Below are 20,246 nucleotides of genomic sequence, written 5' to 3'. Positions count from 1 at the left end.
AGTTCAGTTCAGTTATATTAGTTCATCAGTTTTTTGCTGATATCCACAAAACTGAAGAAACAAAACTGGGATGTTCCAAACCACTGACACAGATCTGTCTCTGACCCAAATTTTGAGATTTCATTTAGTTTAAAAGTTTATGAACAAATGTTTTTCCAGAGCATTAATGTGAAGCAAATATAGTATAGATACTGTTTGATAAAGTCAACTGTAGCATTTCAAACCTCGAAGGACTTGTTTGACACTTTGGTCCAGCTTTCATAAGAGAGGCAATCTGCTGCACTTCTGCAGCCACCTGTCAGATTTTTACATCTGCCTTTTTGTTTTCAGATGGTGAAACAAGTCAAAAACAGTGCAGCAACATTATTTTGTCTGTCAAAGCGTGTTATCTTAGGCAGTTTTTATAGATGCAACTAAAGAAAAGTGAGCAAATGATGTGACTTTCTGACAGGAGCTTCGTACCAAAGGGCCTAAAGATAAAGATCTAGAATTGGTACTTTGATAAGTTGTATATTATGTGTAAAACAACACTGGTTCATCCCTTTAGTTGAGTACATTTTAGTTTATGTACATGTGTTTTAGTTTCCTCTTTGAACTGAATCTGTACCCTTTGGGTCTCATCTCGTCCCTGCCCTGTTTTTAGCTTCTTTTTACACTGGTTTAGCGTTGTTTGATTTTCTTCTCTCTTTTTTTTTTAAACTTTTCTGTCAGCTTCTCTTTAAAACATTGCCTTTCCATGCAGCAGTATTACTCACAACTTCCAGTGTTCTCGGTGACTACTTGTGACGCGCTCACACCATAGACTAAGGGCTAAGAGCATTTCTGCAGACTTCCAACAACGATGGTTTGCAGCAGCTAGCTGTCATTTCATGCAGCAACATGTTACGCATGGATTCAGATCTTGTTCCATTTGAAATTGACAAAAAACACAGTGGAGGACCAATGAGTGATGTACTGTTTTATTCATTCTTACTGAGATCATTCAGCAGTCACAGATTATATCCAGCGTGTTTAATGGGTTTGATTTGAAGTCATTCACTGCAGGATGATGAACACAAAAAGACAATCAGCATTTTTTTCTTAATCGACAGAACAGACATTTCACTGTGTTGTATTACTATCCCAGCTAAAAATGTGATGTTTAGCCAGTAGAGGAGCTTCAACTGTTACTTGGTTTCTGCTCGTGGTCTTTTGGCTGATTTATCCTATTTCATACATAAGAGAAAAATGATGTTTGTGATTTCTAAAGAGGATATTAACCCATTGGTGTTTGTTAACAACCCTGAAACTGTAGTTTGTATCTCTCAATAATCAATCAAGTCAGCTGACATGAGTGGTTCTGGCTCTCTGGCTAAGTAAAGAGAGAATCAATTTATTGTTACTTTGTGTTGAGTTGATTTGAATTTAGCTGTTCTGTCCTCCTTTTACACATCCAAGACAGCTGGTCCTTTCACAAACTGTTCAAATGTAGGTTTCATTGTGTAATGAAATAAGTCCTCTGACTCATCACTTAACGTTTGACAAATGTCTCAGCACTTCACACAAGCAACAATGAGACAAACTTACCGATCTGTTATCATTCTCTTAAGCTTTCAACATAGACGATCACACAGTACAGCTGATACTATTGTCCTACGTTTCTTTTTATAAGAGACTCGATCATCTTTGTACCAGAAATGATGACATAAAGGGTTTGTAAGCTGTCGCTAAAGGCTGTCATAGCTAATAAATGATCCAATCAGCATAAGTGAAACAACAAATGCAGAGATGTCTACTTTATCATGAATTTAACATTTTGTCTCTAACAAATAAGGAGGTTTATGACATAAAGGCTGTTACAATCCTAGTGCCCATGCTTGACTGTTAAAGACTAACTTTTGATATTTTCTCGATATTTTCAATGGTCAGAGTTGTGAAGTTAAAATGGATTAAGTGAAATAGTGGATTTTCCTCCATCAGTGTAGGGAAGGCTTTGAGAAAAATGTTAACGTGACAAACAAATTTCGTGAAAATAAAATCAAAAATAAGGAAATAAATAAGGAACTTTAAGGTCGCTGGGCTTACATGTGTGAATATTATGACAAACACATCATAGCAGACGATACTGAAACAAATCCCTGACTCTTTCCTAGTGGTTTCCTTAATTACAGTGTTTGTTTTTTTTTAGGATAATACAGACTTGTGAGCCGATTGAAAAATGTTTCAAGTCTTATTTTCTGACTTGAAACATATTCTGATAAAAAAAAAAAAAACAACTCTTCGTGGGGTTTGCTGACGGTGAGAAGAAAATAGAAAATCCCCTTTCATCGACACTTTATTGTGTGAGGCGATAGCAATATTTAAACAGTGATAAAGAGTTACAACTTATAAACCCATAATAAGTTAAATTAACTGTAAAGTGGCATCAAACTAGAGAATTTGGCTGGTGGAAGTTTAGTTGAAGATTTTTGCACATAAGTTAAAGTATAATCTCTGTACTTTGCTCTGGGGATTAAATACTTTGTCTGTCTTGAAGAAAGTAACGTGTCTCTCTTGAACCCTATCAACAAAGCTGTTCCCGACATTGTGTTTGTTCCTTTCTAGCTTTTCTCCTTTTCCGTGGACATTCTTCCATCGTGCCAGGCTTCCCGGGTGTTCTTCAGGGCCTTGGTTCTTTTGGGGTCTACCACCACGTAGTCGACACGCGTGCGCGCGCCTCGTGCACGCTCCTCACCTGTTCCACCCTGCTCATTGCTGCTGGGTCCACCATCTGCTGTGCAGCGTTTCTGGTTCCACAGACACACGTGTAACGAAAAGTTAAACTCTCATGTCACATTCATCTAATTTTTAAATCAGCTGCGTGAAGAGAAGACATTACTAGAACAAAATAACAGGTATAAAGAAACCTAGACTTGAGGGGAAAGCTTGAACAAGATATTACAAGACAGTGATGATGATGATGACTTGGTGCCCTCTAGTGGTCAAACAATTAATTGAAAATATTCATACCTCTCTATCTCTATGTAACTTTTTTTATTTGTTCGCTATGGCAGAGCATTGTTACCTGTCTTGTTGGTGTATTTCGTCCAGTGTGGAGGTCCAGGTCCAGATACTCCACCTGTTTTTCACCTTTGGCTCGCAGTATTAACGGGCTGCTCGCTCCACCTTCTGAGGCCCTGTGCAGCATTAGCCTCAGAGACTGCAACACACACATATTCAGAGTTCAGCTCAATGGATACAAACAAATGAGAAACAAAGATGGGGGGAAATAGCACGCACACACACACACAAACAGAGAAAATAAGAAAAATAAGAAAAGAGGAAAGAAGGAAAGAGAAAAGCAAAATAGAGAGAGGACTATTGTCACAGGAGGAAGGAAACTGAAAAGAAGGGAAGGAAGAAGAGTGCTTTACCGCTTCCCCCGCACTAAAACTGAGGCTGGAGGTCGTCATGGCGACATAACTGTCATCTAGATCATCAGAATCAGAGGAGGGGGAAGAGCTTTGAGCAGAGCTCGGCCTGATTGATCGACGCCTGGATGGACTGAAACACACACAGCCACAAATGAATATTGTAATCATTGATCATTCATTTAACATATTTAAAAAAAAAAGTTTTTTAATGTTAAAAAAAGTCAGTTAAGTTTTTAGCCATGATTCTATTACCTTAAATGTAAAAGGCTTCTACTCTTTATTCTAATAATATTCAAACTCTTTCAGGGTACTTTTAAATAGCAGTTTTGACACTTCCTCCTCATCCCTGCAGCTCCACTTCAGTCTCTTTCACTGCTTGTAGTACCACCCCGTCACCACAGGGTGGCAGCAGACCAAAACACAGCCCAGGCATTTGCCATAATTCACACCTCTGTCTCTAACGTCTGTTTTCTGGACATTACGTGTGGAAGTGTTTGGGTATTTCGTGCTTATGCTGCTGTTAAACTTTGATGCTCACTCCCGCAAACATTCACAAACTTACCCTCGCGTGAAGGTTCGTGTGACAGGAGAGCGCACAGGGGGCGGGACTTCCTGCCAGTCCTGCGGCACCGGCGCGATCTCCAGAGGAGCCGGTTTCACTAAGAGACAGAGGAGAAAGGACATTTTTCTTCTTAGAACTTTTGAAACAGTTGTAGATGAATGTAATTATGCTTGTCATCCAATAAACCAAAACTACTCTTATGTCACTTATGCACATTGATTTTAAAAAGGCATTTATTTTGGTGAATGATGGGTTGTGAAGGAGGACACTTGGAGCGCTTAACCTCAGGGGTTTGACTGATTAACCACTGATGCAGCACACCTGAGGGAAACCAGAGGCGCAACATCCTTGGCAGGTAAACTGTCTCATTTGTTTGGTTAATGACTTTTGGAAAAAATGTGAAACCTCTCCATATACCTTTGAATTGATACAACAAAGCCAGAGACGTTTAAATGATCAATAATGCATCATTTGTTTCCAAAATTAGTTAATTATCTTACCAGTTATATACAGTATTGGTCTCAGTCTTGCATTAAACTTGAAACACAGAGGATGAAGCTCTTTGGGGACGGATTATTGTTTTTTGCAGATTTTAGGTTCTTTGTGATCAACCGAAGCCTCCGTGTTGGATGTGATGCACACATTTTAACTTGTCTCAATTAGATCAGAGTATTATCTGATCTCTTAAATTGCAGAGGAAAGGCATCTAAGAAGACTTTAAAGAGTTTAGACCTGCACTCGAGCCACTGGCTTGTCTAACTCTCCAGAAAAAGTCTCACAAAGTGACATCTGTCTTTTTTCTTTCTGGGTAATGGCAGCTAAAGCTTGGGCCACATGTCGTCTGATGCAAGGTGCACTTGGAGCTGCTATGGCAGACATCTCATTGTTGATCAGTTCCACCACAGAATGATGTGTGTGAACAGGAGACACTTATTTGGATGACTCAGAAGCTGTCAGTAGATCAAACTTACTGTATTGGTGTAAATCAGGTATAATTGTGTGTGTGATGATCCAGGGCAAAAATATTAAAATGATCTCATTGTAGTAAGGTAGGAAGTAAAGTGTAAATCAGGACTTGGTTGGGGTTTGCGATACACTCAAAACGGTTCCCACGTGACATTAGAAAGAAATATCAGCTCTTAATGCTTTTTTCTTTTCTTTTTTTTTTTAAAGCAATCTAATAAGAAAACTCCAAGTAAATTACTAACGAGCCGTGTCATGTTTGAAGCTATAGGCTCAATACAGAGAGTAAAACCAGTAGAGCTCTGAGCTGCTTCCTAACTCTGAACCCTCATTAATATTTGATCAAAACGTTTCTATTAGGTGCTGCTTCACATGTGTGGGTTTGCACGCATGTGGCTGTCAGAGCCTTATGCTGCTGCCTTGCCGAGCAAAGTAGGAGTAGCTAAATAATTCAAACTGAAAGAGGAACAACATGGGGGGAAAAGGGAGAGAGAAACTCCAGACTTTCTGCAGATTTCAGACTTTAACAGGTTTTGTAATTGTTCCTCTTAAGAGATGGTTTTATGGTTAAATGTTACTGTTTTTCTTCCTGTAGAAATAACAGAAATGTGCCTGATTGTGTAAGAAGATGTACCAAAAAGCCGCCATGGGAAATCAGACTGCAGAGTCCCAACTGTCTTTTTACTGGAAAGATCGAGCTCAAGAGAAAATACTGCTGCGATTCAGCAGCTAAACCAGAGCTAAACTAAAATCTTTCTAGCATGTTACCATGGCAAAGTTTCTACACTTCAAATGCAGTTGCTTTTGCAACCACTAGAGGTAGCTTAATGTATTCTTTGAAAGTTAAACTAAGGTAATTTCTGCCGGCATGAATAAATGGAGGAGGACTGAGCCATAGTTTAAAAAAAAAAAAAAAGAAGCTATATCCCAAACATTGAACCCTCGGGTTAGGTCTAATCCAAACCAAGTGACGGCATTGCCTAAACCCAACCAGGAAGTGAAACTTTGCCCTAATAAATCGCTGTGTTGATGTGTCACAAAGCAACCAGCGGAATTATGTCCATTAAGGTAATAGTTGCTTTTGTAAAAACAATGATAGTTTTCTAAACCTAACCAAGTAAGATTGTCTCAGTCCAGCCAGGAAGTTAGAAAAGCGTTTTAGAGTGCAACCTACATGTGAAAATGCTCACATCTGGGGGCTGGAGTCGCGTGTCAGGGTTGGAAATGTGATCGCACCATACCCACCACTCCCCTTCCTCCCTAATAGGACTCTGTGGCTTGTTCAAGGAAACTCTTGAGAATCATGTTTGTTCCAGTGTGGTAACACTCAAATTCCCCCCGCTGTCCATGTAGAGGCGGTAGTTTGAGTATAAACAAACAACCTACTGTATTTGGAAGCTTTGATTGAAGGAAGTGTTGGAAACTCGTGTTGGAAAATTGCAAACATCAAATATAAGTTTTCTTATGGTGGTGCTGCTGTTTTCTATCTTATAAGAACAACTCCCAAATCTTTATTTTTTAAGTTTCTTTGTTGCATGCTTGTTGTTGCATAACTTGATGTAGGAGCCAGGATTTGTGAGGAGCTCTAAAGTTAACATGCACGAGAAAAGCTGCAACCATCTTTGTTCTTTTATCATCCACAATGTTTGAAGAAATGATCATGCCTTAAGATCTGCTGCCTTGTTTTATCTTTACTGCATAGTGCCAGACAGTAATGCTCGCTTCAGTTATGGTCCGTACCTTTTGTTTTATGCTTGGGGTCTCCGGCGGTGTGGCCGTCATTTTTGTCCGCAGGCTGTTTGGCACAAACTCCTGTAAAACATGAGGAAAGCATCAGTCTGTGCTCCTCCAGCAAATCAACTGTTACTGTGGACAAAAATATTCTTTGACTTATTCCTTGGGCAGAAAAAAATTGGTTGTATCTGTTTAATTACCATTTTGTTATGTTCTTTTTCAAGTAAATCAAGATTACTCAAAAAATGTGATCAATTATTGCTGGGAGCTGAATAAAGATGTAGCAGCAGTGAAGGGATTAGATATCAAAGCAAGATGCAATTAATGCACAAAATCCATAATTTTCTTGTCTTCAGTTCTGTCTTTTACCGGCATGATGCACCTTATTCTCATTTGTATAAAGTTTAGGTGTAGCTCTCTCCTACCTTTCCGTTGTGGTTTCAGGTTGCGGTGGATTGGAGGGGGCATGGCTTTGACTTCACCTCCGCTGGTATTCCTCCGGAGCGGCGGGGTGAGGGTGACGACTGGAGTTATCGGGGAGTTACGGAATCCCATGTGGGCAGGGGGAGGCACTTGCCTCCCCAACAATGCCAGGTTGCTTGTCACAGGGATGAGGTGAGTGGGAAGGGAAGGAGTCAGAGGGGTCATGGGGACGTAGTTGCCATCTTGAGGCTGGTCGGCTGGATCACTGGGAAGCATCCTGGAGAGGAAATATTCAAATCCAGCATTGGTTAGCTTGAGTCTGGCTCAACTTAATATCTTACAAAACAGAAGAAGAAGAAAAAAATCTCCCATTTTGTTGGGTGTAGTGACATGACATGAAACAAAGTTAACGGTCTCAGCAGAGTGTAATATCTGGTATACACTGCCAGCATTAACTTTAATCGAAATAAAAGTGTTTGGTTTAAAAATGGTTAAAGCGTTGAATTTGTTTTTATTCACCTTGGTGCAACTGGAGGCTCAGTGGTGGCAGCGCTCATCGGTACATAGTTTTCACCCACATCATCATCCTCAGAACATACACTACCCAGAGGTACCATGCCTTTATTGAACTTGGAGGTGGGGAAAAAAAAAGAAGAAGAAACCCAGTCAATTTTAAAGATAAATGATGAAATGAAGGAGATTATATAAGTGTCATTTAAAAAAACCTTACAAAGTAGCTGTTGAAGCTCTCGCTGAACTCAAACAAGCTCGCTCTGTCGGACAGAGACCGCGGAATGTGAAAAGACTCACAACCTGAAACACAGAGTACAGAAATGTAAACTACCCCAAGCTCAGCACTAACTTTAAATCATAGTAGGTCCACATTTGTTTCTCTGTCTTCTTCGCTCTCTCCAGAAGCCGGCCCTTAGAATGTGACATCCCTCCCCTTGGTTATCTCCGAGTATACACATGTCAGAGAGAGAAAACAAAGCTAATGACAACGTGCAGGCCTGTGTGCATTTTGTGGGCCTCCACTCGCGTTCATTTTTTGTAAAAGGGAAATGGAGCTTGACCAGATCTGAATGGTCGATGGGCAGAGATTTTGGAAGAGGCAAACATCTGTGCCTGAAATATCATGCCTGAACATGTTCAAGTAAAGAGAATTGAACTGTAAACACCTTCTTAATCTTAGTCTCTCGCTGTGCCTCCATCAAGGTAATGTTACTCGGGACTTTTAAAGAGTTTCTGCTGAAAGACGCCTTTGTGCGACTTTGTGGGGCAAAGGTCTCATCTTATTAATGACGCTAATGCTAAACAAGTTCTGGCGCAAACAAGCACAGAATGTTTCAGCTGTAAGGGAATAATCCATCAACTCTGCCACTTCAGCGCGATAAAGCCTCTTAACTGTTGTGCTCTGATCTCCTTCGAGGTGCCAAGGTTGAAACACTTTAAGCATCTGTTGATGATGCAGCCACAGCGATTGAATATTAAAAAGACAACATGAAATACTTCTGAAATAGTTCCATATTCCTCTGCTCCTCCCTATGTGTAACCTATATATTCTAATTGAAACAACATCCAGACCCCACAGATGGTACTGAGCTTGATGATGTCAACTGACAGCCCATTTGGCAGCATGATGGCTTTGTTTGGAACAGACATTTAAGCAACCTGATGTAGTAAAATTCCACGTTTTAGAATTTGAGGAAAAGCTTTTTAATGGTCACCAACTTGCAGGTATGTCAACGGTTGGCTGTTTTCACTTCAATGAGCATGCTGGGTGAAGCTTTTAAGAGCTATATTTTTAAATTCTGTGTTAGAAACCAAGATGAAGCTAAAGTAATAGTGGAGAATGGACTTAGAAAACCTCATGTGGACACAGACAGAACTCAAATTGCTCTGTAAAGACTCAGCTTCAAGGCAACTGCATGTGTGTTTCTGCCACTTTCTGATTTGGAGACTGGTTATACAAAGAGAGATGAGGATCCATCCTCTTCACCTACGGGTTTCTAGCCTAAGACTTTCTAACAAACATGTTAATTTGATTTGTCGTAACTTCTGAAACCAAACCAAACAAAGTTTGAATGAGACATACAATTTTATTGAGTTATACCATTCCTGATCGAGTGGAGTGATATCTGACCATAGATCATAAAAGATGGAGCCCCCTGACCCTTTCTCATTTCTAAGGAATGATGAGAGAATTGCTTCAGTATGACAGCATGGTCCTCTTAAAGGGAGAGTCACAGATTTAGAAAAAAAAGATTCAAGTTCAAGAGAAGCTCATCCTTGTTTTCATTCATTCTCTCTTCTTTAGGTTTCAGCCACTGGTAGGATTACTGTTAGAAAATGTTGTATAGACATTAGCCTACATTATACCATAAATATCTTGTATCAGACAAGTCTTTCAATTCCTGATTTTAAAATGTCCATTTTTATGAACTGAGTCTGATCGACAGTAACATAGATACTAAAGCTGGGCGTTCATTCCAGTGGGGCTGTCTTGTTTTTGACAAGCTGCTACCCTATGTGACTGTTTTCACAGTTCTCGATCACTTTTCTTGTAACTTTTGGTTTCAAAAGACCAAGAAGATGAAATCAAAAGAAATAAACATCTATTTAGAATAGTCTGAGTCTCAGTGAGAAAGCAAATGAGTAAATCTCCAATCGTGATAAAAAAGCATCAGCATAGTGTTGTTTTCTTACTTGTCACCGTGCATCCCGGGTTAGTGATTGTGTTGCTCCTTGAAAGATACCCTTCTCTATCCATGCATTCATCCCTCCGCTCTGGCTCCGAGTTAGTTCGGGGAAGGGTTGCGGGCCCCGTGCCCCAGACCTCTCCCTGGGCTGCCAGGGCAGGGGGCTTGGGTGGCCGAGGAGGAGGAGTTGATGTGTGGAGCTCTGCCTGGGTGAGGGAGTCCACACTGGGGGTGGAGGATGGGCGGCGAGGGAGAGGCGGTTGTGGAGTGGATGCCAGACGGGGGATCTGGTAACCGCTAGTGGTGTGCGATTGTGCACCTGGATGCACGTTGGAGTGTGTGTCATCACTGAGAGGTATGGCCATGGGACGCAGGTGGAAATCTAAAGAGTGCTTTCTGGGATGAGGAGAGGGGTGGCAGCGAGATCTGCCAGCTCGTTTCTGGAAGTCGGGGGTGGTGCTGGCATCCAGAGACTGGCTGAGAGGGCTCGTCATCGCAGCTACTGTCCAAGGGGCTGTCCTAAAACTAGAGGAGGACAAAGGTGGGAGGCTGCTAGGAGGCAGGGAAGGAGAGGAGGAGGAGGAAGATGAAGAGGAGGTAGCAGAGGGAGGAGGGTAAAGGTTGTCATTGTAGTCTGTTTCAAGAGAGGTGGAGGAACCTAAAGGAGGCCTGGAGACAGAAAGACAAGAAAATAGGAGTTAAGTTAGGATTTAAAGGGATATCCTAAATGCAATAAAAACATTGTCTTCCTTCTGCAAGGAAGGAAGTAGTTTTCATTAAAACAGTTACTGTTAGAATTTCTTCTCATGTAGTTTCGTTACAAATACAACCAAATTAACCAGAGAGCTCAGAATCTTTCCATCAGAGGAGACAATGGACATTTCTTGCGGTGTTCTTATGTAAGTTTTGTGGAGGCTGCCCTTTTTTAGAAATCTGTGGGAGTGATCCAAGATAAACCTCTAATCCCCTCCCCGTGGTTCCACACGTCCAAACCTGTAACTGTTCGTTGATTTATCCACGGATAGTTTTATTTAAGATTTGTTGTTTAACATTAATGCTGCTCAGAGCTGAAGTTTGTTTGAAACAAAATTCACGAGTCGCAAGCTCTTTTAGAACATTTCTCGGCTTATTCATAAAACATTGACCAGTATTAGTCAATGTTTTAGTAGTGGGAAATGGCACGAGAAGCTTTCACCAAATTTTGCACATCTGATATTTATCATTTTTGCAAATCAGGGTATTTGCTCTCACACCCATTTTCCTGAAAATGCTTAAAGAATTGCTTAAACTACATGCTTAAAGATTTTGAAAGAGTTTATCTTAGAAATAACAAGAGTGTAAAGCAATCCATGTAAGATTTAATCAAGAAAGTGTGTTTGTCTGCCAGTTAGTTAGAGTATTTTATTAAATTTTTTGGTCTTGTTGCAGTTTTGTGTATGCGTTTGTTTACCTGGTGTGACTCTGGCAGTTTGATAACCACAGGTAATCGTCTTCTGCGCTGCTATCATGCTCCAGGTGCCGCACACTCACCGGGTCATACGGGGGTGGGACTGACCCTGTCACAGTGGAGATGGTGGGGGTGCCACTGGTTGTGGAGGCAGAGCTGGAGCTCGAATTCCTATCTGAAACTATAGGGGAGAAAAAAAAACTGAATAAGAAGTCAAATGTCTTTTTAAGTAGGTAATAAAAAAATATTTGACTGTCAGAGTAGGTTTCTTAGTGGCTTAAATTTTGATGAACATATTCTTCCAACCTCAATCGACATCCATCGGTTTATTAAGACTTTATATTCCCACAAATGAATGAATAGAATGAAATAATTTTGAATTAATTAATATGTAATTCAAGTATGTGAGATTATCAGACACACAGATATTGGGGTTTGCTACAACTCTACCTTATGTTCTGTCTTTAGAGAGTCATTGATGGCCAGTTTAGGATTCCCATCAAGGTTGTACTTTATTGGCATTTATATTGGAACTTTTTTTTTGTAAAGAAATTATTACATAATGAATAAATGTTTTGAGAAAAAGAAAATCCCAACATGTCTGACAATATCAACAATATATATATATATATATATATATTTGATATTATATTTGTGAAGTAAGAGGAACTTGCAACTTGATTTGTATATAATGACAATGTTAGTTAGCTATTCAGTTATCTATAATCAATTTTTTAAATAAATATTTCTAGCATATCATCACTGTACTGCAATAGTTTCATGAGCAGCCACAGCTCTTTTTTTCCCACCATGTTCAATGCAGCAGTTCACAAATACATGTTGTCTTCCGTCACCATCATCATTTTGTCTTCCGAAAAGTTTTCAGTTTGTTGGCTAATTCTGACCATTAGGAGCGGAAATCACAAGGTAGGTGCCATTAGTTACTGTGGAGTTTGGATTTATAGATGAGGGACATGTATTATGAATGGTAGTGCATCAGTAAGGTTTGGTAGGGACAGCATCTTTTATGCATTGAACATTATTGGGGACACTTAAACTCAAAGTATAAATCTAAGAAAATTCTACTGACATTTGGGAGTAGTGTTGGGCCTGCAGGATGAAGGTTTTCCCAGCAGACCATTGTTGTTGCTCCCTTCACCTGTAAATAGTTTTAGTCTTTGAATACTTTATGAGTAAAAGTTTAAATGTGCTATAAGAGGATCTTATTTTTTGGTATTAAAGCGGTTTGGTATTTCATGGTGGAATGACCTACCGAGCTCTACCAGAACAGGGGCGTCCCTGTCTATCTCAGACCCAGCTCTTCAGAGAGCATCTCATGTCCTAGCACTCACCCTGTACTTCCCTAACCCCTCTGTACTTCTATTTCTGTACTTCCCTCTATACCTGCACTCTATTTCTACATCCCTGTCACCTCTGACAGAGGCTGACGGTTTTTTTTTTTTCCTTCTGTGTAGCTTATTGTTAGTTTTGACATTAGCTGTAATGTTATATCCTCATTTGTAAGTCGCTTTGGATAAAAGCTACTGTCAAATGCATGAACATAAAGTAAGAGTTTTATACAAAAACAACAGTTTAAATTGGTTTACTGTGCAAAGCTGCAACACATCATGCCGTGTGTTTCTTTTTTTTTTTTATATACACGAGTCATTGACTGACAATCTCAACAGCCTCTTTGTCCATCATTTTCTCTGCATGTTCCCTTCTCCTCCTACTACTTTTCACACTGACTCAACTACAGCCCCCCCACACACACCTAACCGTTTCAAATGCAAAACAAGTTTGTTCCATGGAATATTTTTGAACCGTCAACTTATCCATGCCGTACTTTCATCGGTGGGGTTGAAGCCACAGAGCAGGCAGATGGACGTCACCCAGCGGTTCATGTCCTCCTCGGACTCTGCCACCAGGTACCAGGTCCTCTCCTCCGTCCTCAGGTCGAAAACAAAGCTGCTCTCCAGCTCCTTTTTTGTGAACGACAGACCGGCATCCACCTGCAGGATAGGAGAGGTTTGTTACAGCGTTTATTGGAAAGTATTTATTCTCTGTGCTCCTAACCTGACTTTTCAAGCAGTCCTTGAAATATGACAGAGTTTACCTGTTCACAGAGATTCAGGTTGATGGTCCTGATTGGCCGGCGTGATTGCTGGTTCTTGTAGTACTGAAGGACATCCGGTTCACCACTCAATCGGCCGCTTCGCAGCACGAACCACCGTCTCTTCCACGCCTGGACAGATGGACGCAGTTATTATGGAAACATGGAAAGTATCTTGAAATGTATTTTAATGTAAGAAAATAGCCCTCAGTCCACAAAATCCTCTCTCCAACCCATTTCAGGACTTTTCCTTTGGACTTAAGTCCTTCTTCAGGACACATTTGTCTAGTAAAAGGGTTATCGACAGCCAGATTGCACTGTAAGGTCAGTTTAAGTCGTGTTTATAATATTTTCCTCCCACACTCAAACTCCTGAAATTGCAGTCGTTCCTCTCCCATGTCGAAGGTTTCACACGCCAGTGAACATGAACGTTAGCTAAACATTAAAAGAACATTCAGTGAACTACTAAATGTTTGACACTACATTCCTGTTCCTGCCATCATGCACAAAGCATTATGGGTGGAGTCAACTGCCATCAGAGATCCACAGATTGCCACTCATATTTCAAAGATGACTCAACACCTGTGTGGAGTGTTAGTGTGTAGGTAGAGTGCAAATGACACATCATGGTTATTTAAAGGTGTGCAGCAGAGCATGGAACGGGGTTTTGATCTAATAGCAGCATGTGCGCAGACACTCTGTGTCAACACGAGGATTTCAGCTTTTCTGTATCAAGGAATCGTAGCATGTTGCTTCACAACTTTGTCAAAAAGAAACTGTCTAGAAGAGCGACTGGCAACACAGGGACTAAGCTGTGTTTATGTGGCTTGTGCGCTTCTGTGTGTGGAAAATAATTTCCACCAGTCCAACAAATCCGTCTCTCCTGATCCTTACAGAATAGTGTTTCCCAACACAACTAACGGGACTCCACAGGCCTGCCTGAGCCTCTCTGGGTGTGCTTGTGCGTGTGTGAGTATAATCAAAGTGTGCAGCAATTAAGCACTCTACCGCAGCTTTCCCCCCCTTTTTCTTTCCAAACACAGACAGGAAGAGGAAGTAGCTGAACAGGAAATGCTGGTAAGAGATGGCAATGGAAGTGTTGTGTTTATTCTCTGTCCCCCTGAGTCTGTTTGATGATCTGTTGTCTTCAGGCTGTTGGCCAGATGAAAGCAGCAGAGTGGCCACAGCACGTATGAAAATATTTTTCTACACTTTCTAATTTAAGAAACTTTTTTTGACAGTTATTTTTAAAATCGATCATTACACATTCCCTCCTAAGTTTGAGAACCTTTTTAGCTTGTTTTTAAAGTTGTGATTACTGAACCATTTAGAATTAAAAACAGTTTGTCAATATAAAATACAAAGTACTGGGTCAAGGACATATCCGGCTCCATTAGACTCCCACTCAAAAAGTGTTGTGTACTCTAGACAAACAAATAGTTACATACACTGTTCTAGAGGTGCTGTTGAACATGTCTCCATAATCATGTGGACAAAAGGTCTCAAAGCTGGATGTTTGGGGGCAGATGTCGGGAGACTAAGATGCCTGGATGTCTGAAACTTATATACAGGTTGTTCAATGGATGATCAGCGAACTCTAGTTGCAAGCATATTCAATTTGTGAGTGTATGTGTCGATTGAATCAACAATACATTCTCCTCAATTGTCTTGTGTATTATTTTATCATCAGTCATTTGGCTTGTTCTTTAACAGACCCTCAAGGAATTCCAGGAAGTGTTTGCTTTCTAAGTGATTTCAAAGTTTAATGCTTTTTGTGCAGTTTTAGTGTGTGGTACTCCCAAAAGATGGTGTTTGACGGGAGTCGGGTGTAACGGGAAGGGAGGTTCTGTGTGTGCATATATATATATATATATATATATATATATATATATATATTGTCTATACTTAATACTCTGCACCAACTACACCGAGTCAAATTCCTTTTAAGTGCAAACCTACTTGGTAATCAACTTGATTCTGAAATGATAACCCAAATGAAGTTGGGACTTTAAAAGGGTCTTAAACAAAGCAAAAGCAGGCATCCCGATAGCCAGGTCCATTAGTTCTATCCAGTTATTGGTCATATTAGCAAGCTAATGCTAGTGTCTCAGCTGGTTAAGCATGAAATTACCAGTCTGAATCAAAATCCCCTTCAGTAACAAGATGATACTTTAGAAGGAGCAGGAATAGTTACTATTGCATCCTGAGTAGGTATAGTTTGGTAGCCTTGAATGTTTACGCAAGAAAATTTAAGATGTTAGTGTTAAGAAAATTTACATACGTTTCATTTTATGAGTGTACTAACATTTTCCTTGGCTTGAAGATATTTGTGTTGCCAGATCTTAGAAAACCTATTCAGTAACTCATTGTCTTTGGCAGGCAATGGCAAGCTTTAGCGACCGGATTGTTTGGCAATAGCTTATTACATCAATCCCAAAGCAGCTGCATGTCTGTAGCTTGTTTTAGTAAGCCATTTAAATTGTTCTGGGTAATGTTCCAGAAAGAGGTGAAAGGGGGACTGATGTAATAGAAGATGATGTAGTTTTATCAGACTGGATTAACTGAGGTTGCTGCCCAAAAAGGGGCAAATGTGTTGCCAGATTCTGTGGCAGTAGGGCTTTCCACGACTGAAGAAAGAAAATGGCAAAATGAGCTATGATATTTGTAGGAAAGCTAACACGAGCAATGGGTTTGTCCATATGTGCCCGAATTTCAACAAAAATGGTCAAAACCACAAAACTTTGACAATGGTCAACGAGAAAAACAGTTGGATTAATTTCTTTCATTTTTGTCCTTTTTAAGAAGCTGTCGTGTTGTTGAACAGCCTCTTATCTAGAGTTTGTTGTTTGTATAGTCTTCTACAGTTTTTAAAGCGTTTTATTTATTTTTTAGTAGTTATTTTTAAATTTTTGTCATTGCAGATATGTTTTTCCTTTGTGGAACTCACTAAAGAATAGGTGAGGTCAGCATAAAGGGGTTGGTTTTGTCTTCACAAGGCAAGTACTTCTGTTCTCTATTACAGATAAAACACTCGCACACTAAAAGATTCTTCAAGTCATGAAACATGGACTGAGGACGAGACTGTACTCAGTCATTAAATGTGTTGTCTTAAAAGAAGGACGATTATTTCAGAGAAATGACAGAAAACAGAAAAAAAATTCAGGCTTCAACAGGAATTTATGGAAAACAGGACCCTAGAACTTCTTCATTTTGGAGTTTTGGTTTTCTTATCACCGTCTTTGTTAGTCATTTTTGACAAAGAAAACCCCAAAACAGTCCGACTGGAGCTGAGTTTGAAATAAGAAATTACCAACAAGGATTTACTCTAATAGTATATTACCCAAACGATTAATAAAAAACATACTCGCAATATATCTAAGGCTATAGTTTTCCAGGTGATACCTAAGTAGCCTAGTGGCAGGATGAGGAACTGCTTCTATCTTAAAAATGGAGGTTTTGCATGCATCTTGTTACAAAGTGAAATATCAGTTTGAGCTGTGCATTGAAAAGTAATAACCATCTTGCTTCCTGCGACAGTCTCTCACTCCTTACATTTTGTTGTTTCCTTCTGTGACCTTCGACCCCTGCGGGAAACGGGCACAATGGTTCTAAAATAACACTTCCTCCTTCCCGCCTCAAAACCAAATTTAACGCCAGACCTGAATAACAAATTTCCCGCCAGTCAGTTCCTTATTTACTACAATTATTCCATAGGCTTTAGTCACTGCTCACGTTTGACCTTGCAGCGCTTTCGGTTAGCTGGTAATCGCTATAAACACTGAGAGCTAATCTCTTTGCTCTTGAGACTCCCATGTATAACCCTGGGAATTTTCACAACCATTTTCAAAGCCTGGTTCCACTTTTTCTTTACGTGTCATTACAACACATTTAAGATTTATGTCACAATGACCATCCATCTATTTTTAGATAATTTCTGTTGAAAACAGTCAAATTGTTCCCACCAAGTCAACTGCTTTTGTTTTGTTGCATTACTTCAAGGTCAGGGGGCACACGTTTCCACATTGAGGATTTTTGATGATTTATACAACTCTTGACACAAAATGAATACAGTCAGCTTGTTTGAGAGCCTGATCTGCTTATGGCAGGCAACTTATGAACCTTTTTTAACACCAGCAGAACTTAAGTATGTCTAAAAACAAACCAAAAAAAGGGATAAATGGCAGACGACAGAGGCTGTCATGCCTCCAGTTTACTGGGAATATTGTACACAATAATGGTAAATGGTTCAATTAGCCATTGATTAAGTATCTTTCAATTCTGCAGAAGCTGCCACACTGAATGTTGTCGGAGCATCTGCTTCTTTGTGGAGTTGTGTTGAATGAAATCTGCTTGAGAAGCTTAAGCTTAGTAGGAGGCCAAAGTAATCAACTTGTAGCATGCAGTGCAGTGCGGCATTACTCTGATGGAAATCACGACTTCACAACGTAGCCAAACTGTACATGTGACGGACCTTTGCAGATCCAGCTTGTCTTTAACCGTGTTTGACCTGTTATTGTACTCAAGGTTACAGAATTTACATCATTGTCCATGGTTTTGCTCCATCTGTGTGTGTGTGTGTGTGTTTCCAAATGTTCTAAATCTTCAGGGAGGCCCCCCTCTTCCAAGCAGGCCCAGCTGAGAACGATTAGTTTATTACATAACACACACACACCCTTTAACAGAGCAGGGAGTGTATGGTGAGGTACACTCCATGAACTCTATCCAAATGCTTAACGTGAACACGTGCAGTCTGCTTCTGCCATTATAGGCCCCTTTGTGTGTGTTTATGAGTGCGAATTGACAATAGAAACACAGCTGGCCAGACAGTGCATGTATGCACTGGGCTGTATATACCATCATGATTGAAAGTATTTACAGTCTCAACAACGGGCTCTTCGTTTGAACCCCTCTTCACTTTCATCTGAAGAGAATTTACCTTTTATAACTGACGGATAAGAAAGTGAGACGCAAGCAAATTATCTTTGAAATCTCTTAAAAACCTTCCCTCCAGGGAACGTGTTTAATTCACTGATGTCAGCTGAGATGGATCATGGGTAATGACGAAAAAACTTGAGGCAGTTTTACTGTACCTTATCAAGACATTTAGGCAAACTTTGTTTCCATGTTGTCAGTGACTAACCCTCTTTCAGATGTTGACACCAAGTATGGTGGCCAAGTTCTTTTCATGTCCTCCAAAGAAATGTTTCCACTGTCCCGTTTATTCCTCCTTCATTTCACTTACACACATATACCCTTCTGAGGAAGGAAAACACATGATGATTGAAGAGGAAGAGAAAGTACAATGAATGAAAGAGAACGGGGACCGAGAGGTCTGGTAGGGAAAGAAAAAACAAAACTATAGAGCAAAGTTTTCTCAGTGCAACTGGGAAGATTAAGAGAAAATATGGAAAGGAAAGATGAGATTAGTTCAACTCACTGGCAAGGCATGCAAGAAATGTGGTGTGTGTGTGTGTGACTAAGCCATTGCGCTGGAAAGCAAGCTGAGGTGCTATTGGACAAACAGCCTTGTGTTGATTTTTAATTAAGGTTGTTGATTTTTTATTTTTATATCCTGTCTATCCATCCAGTGCACCTATTGGTGCAAATCCAAGTCTCTGTTATTTGAAAGATGCAAAATATCCTTAACATTTTTGTGGTTTAGAAACAGTTGTTCCTGCCCCCCACCCCCAACATTCACATTTAGATTTCAATATCAGGAAAATATAATTGTTTTTAATATATTAGCTATCTGGCAACACTTCTTAAATCATAATCTGAAAGACCAAAGTCAACCTAAAACCACGGGGTTACTTTTTGTCCAGCAGCTGTGCTCTGCTGAATGTTTTATTGTTTTATAATCAGGATTGTACAACTTTAGGGTGTGACTCCTTGTGTCAATAGTGATGATGCACAGTGATAATCTTCAAACTTAATTTAAAAAGAAACTCAGGAGAGCATCCATGAATAGTCAGCCCTCCTGCTGTGTGATGAGTACTTTAATTGCCAAAGTACAGACGGACGATGACCTGGATAATATGTATCATCTTTGTAGCATATGTGCTTTTAAAAGAAAATTACTCACATAGCGCCGCAGCTTTTTCTCTGGTGGTGACTTTCGCAGCCATCCTTCACACACTACGTCCCCTGCTCCACTCATCCTGACAAAATAGCTCTTTGAATCAATCGGTCATTAAACTGAGCCTTCAAGCAGCTGATCAGACGAATCTCCAGTCAGTCAATTAGGATTCTCAGCAGTCAGACTAAACCAATCAGGTTTCAAATCTGTCAATTAGGTGCCAAATCTGTCAATTAGGTGCCAAATCTGTGAGACAGTACGGTTTCTTTTTTATTTAGGTAGACTTCCAATCCTTCAAAAAAGTCTCCAAGAAGATTTGAAAGCAGGTGTTGCGGCTTCAGATCAGTCAATAATTACTCCAAGCTTCACTGTGATCCAGTGTCCAATCAGTTGATCTTTATATCAGAGGGTCAGGGATCAAAAAAGTTTCCCAGGACTGAAATTCAGCTGACTTCCAGGCAATGTTTCTCTCTCTGAGGTAAAAACCTGCTGTCATCAGTCGGCTTGGCTCAGCACTTTCAATGCACACATGGCAGAGCCGCTGTGTTTGTCCGTCGACGGCTGAGTAAGCGAGTCACACCTCCCTCAGAGTGAGTTTTTACTTCCCAGCAGAGTCACTCCTCCTTTCTCTCTCTGGTGGTGCGATAACCAAACACAATGCCTTAGCTCGGACATTCCTTCTCTCCTCTCCTCCCTATTCTCCCCCTCCTCTTCCTCCTCACTCCTCCCATTCTGCCTTTGCTCTGTTAAACAGGAAACTCCCCCTGTGGATCTGTGTGTGTGTGTGTGTATGAGGGAGTGGAAGTTTTCTCATGCTGAACCAGACATGGTGTTCTT

General features: G+C 40.3%; 1 protein-coding gene across 1 annotated transcript; it reads right to left on the bottom strand.

The window, feature by feature from the left end:
- Window positions 1-943: 943 nt before the first annotated feature.
- Window positions 944-19,612, bottom strand: LOC140281447 (GRB2-associated-binding protein 1-like). Its single transcript, XM_072375879.1, has 13 exons — window positions 19,416-19,612; window positions 13,337-13,465; window positions 13,067-13,232; window positions 11,224-11,401; window positions 9,781-10,442; window positions 7,805-7,887; window positions 7,594-7,703; window positions 7,077-7,351; window positions 6,658-6,729; window positions 3,955-4,051; window positions 3,393-3,522; window positions 3,044-3,178; window positions 944-2,765 (listed from the first exon to the last, which is right to left on the bottom strand). The coding sequence occupies exons 1-13, from the start codon at window positions 19,488-19,490 to the stop codon at window positions 2,580-2,582; spliced, it is 2,298 nt and encodes a 765-aa protein (XP_072231980.1). The 5' UTR covers window positions 19,491-19,612; the 3' UTR covers window positions 944-2,579.
- Window positions 19,613-20,246: the final 634 nt, after the last annotated feature.

The sequence above is a fragment of the Leuresthes tenuis genome, unplaced genomic scaffold (genome assembly GCF_036924035.1).
Source record: "Leuresthes tenuis unplaced genomic scaffold, fLeuTen1.0.hap1 SCAF_22, whole genome shotgun sequence".
NCBI lineage: Eukaryota > Metazoa > Chordata > Actinopteri > Atheriniformes > Atherinopsidae > Leuresthes > Leuresthes tenuis.
The sequence above is the reverse complement of the archived record's forward strand: the minus strand, read 5'-3'. Positions and strand labels throughout refer to the sequence as shown.

What these genes read in the sequence shown, in the direction of transcription:
- LOC140281447 (XM_072375879.1), bottom strand. Translation starts at nt 19,490, where the DNA reads ATGAGTGGAGCAGGGGACGTAGTGTGTGAAGGATGGCTGCGAAAGTCA. An exon ending in AGAAAAAGCTGCGGCGCTAT is followed by an intron (nt 13,466 to 19,415) that starts GTGAGTAATTTT and finishes CCATCTGTCCAG; the next exon opens with GCGTGGAAGAGACGGTGGTT. An exon ending in AGAGCTTCAACAGCTACTTT is followed by an intron (nt 7,704 to 7,804) that starts GTAAGGTTTTTT and finishes CCCACCTCCAAG; the next exon opens with TTCAATAAAGGCATGGTACC.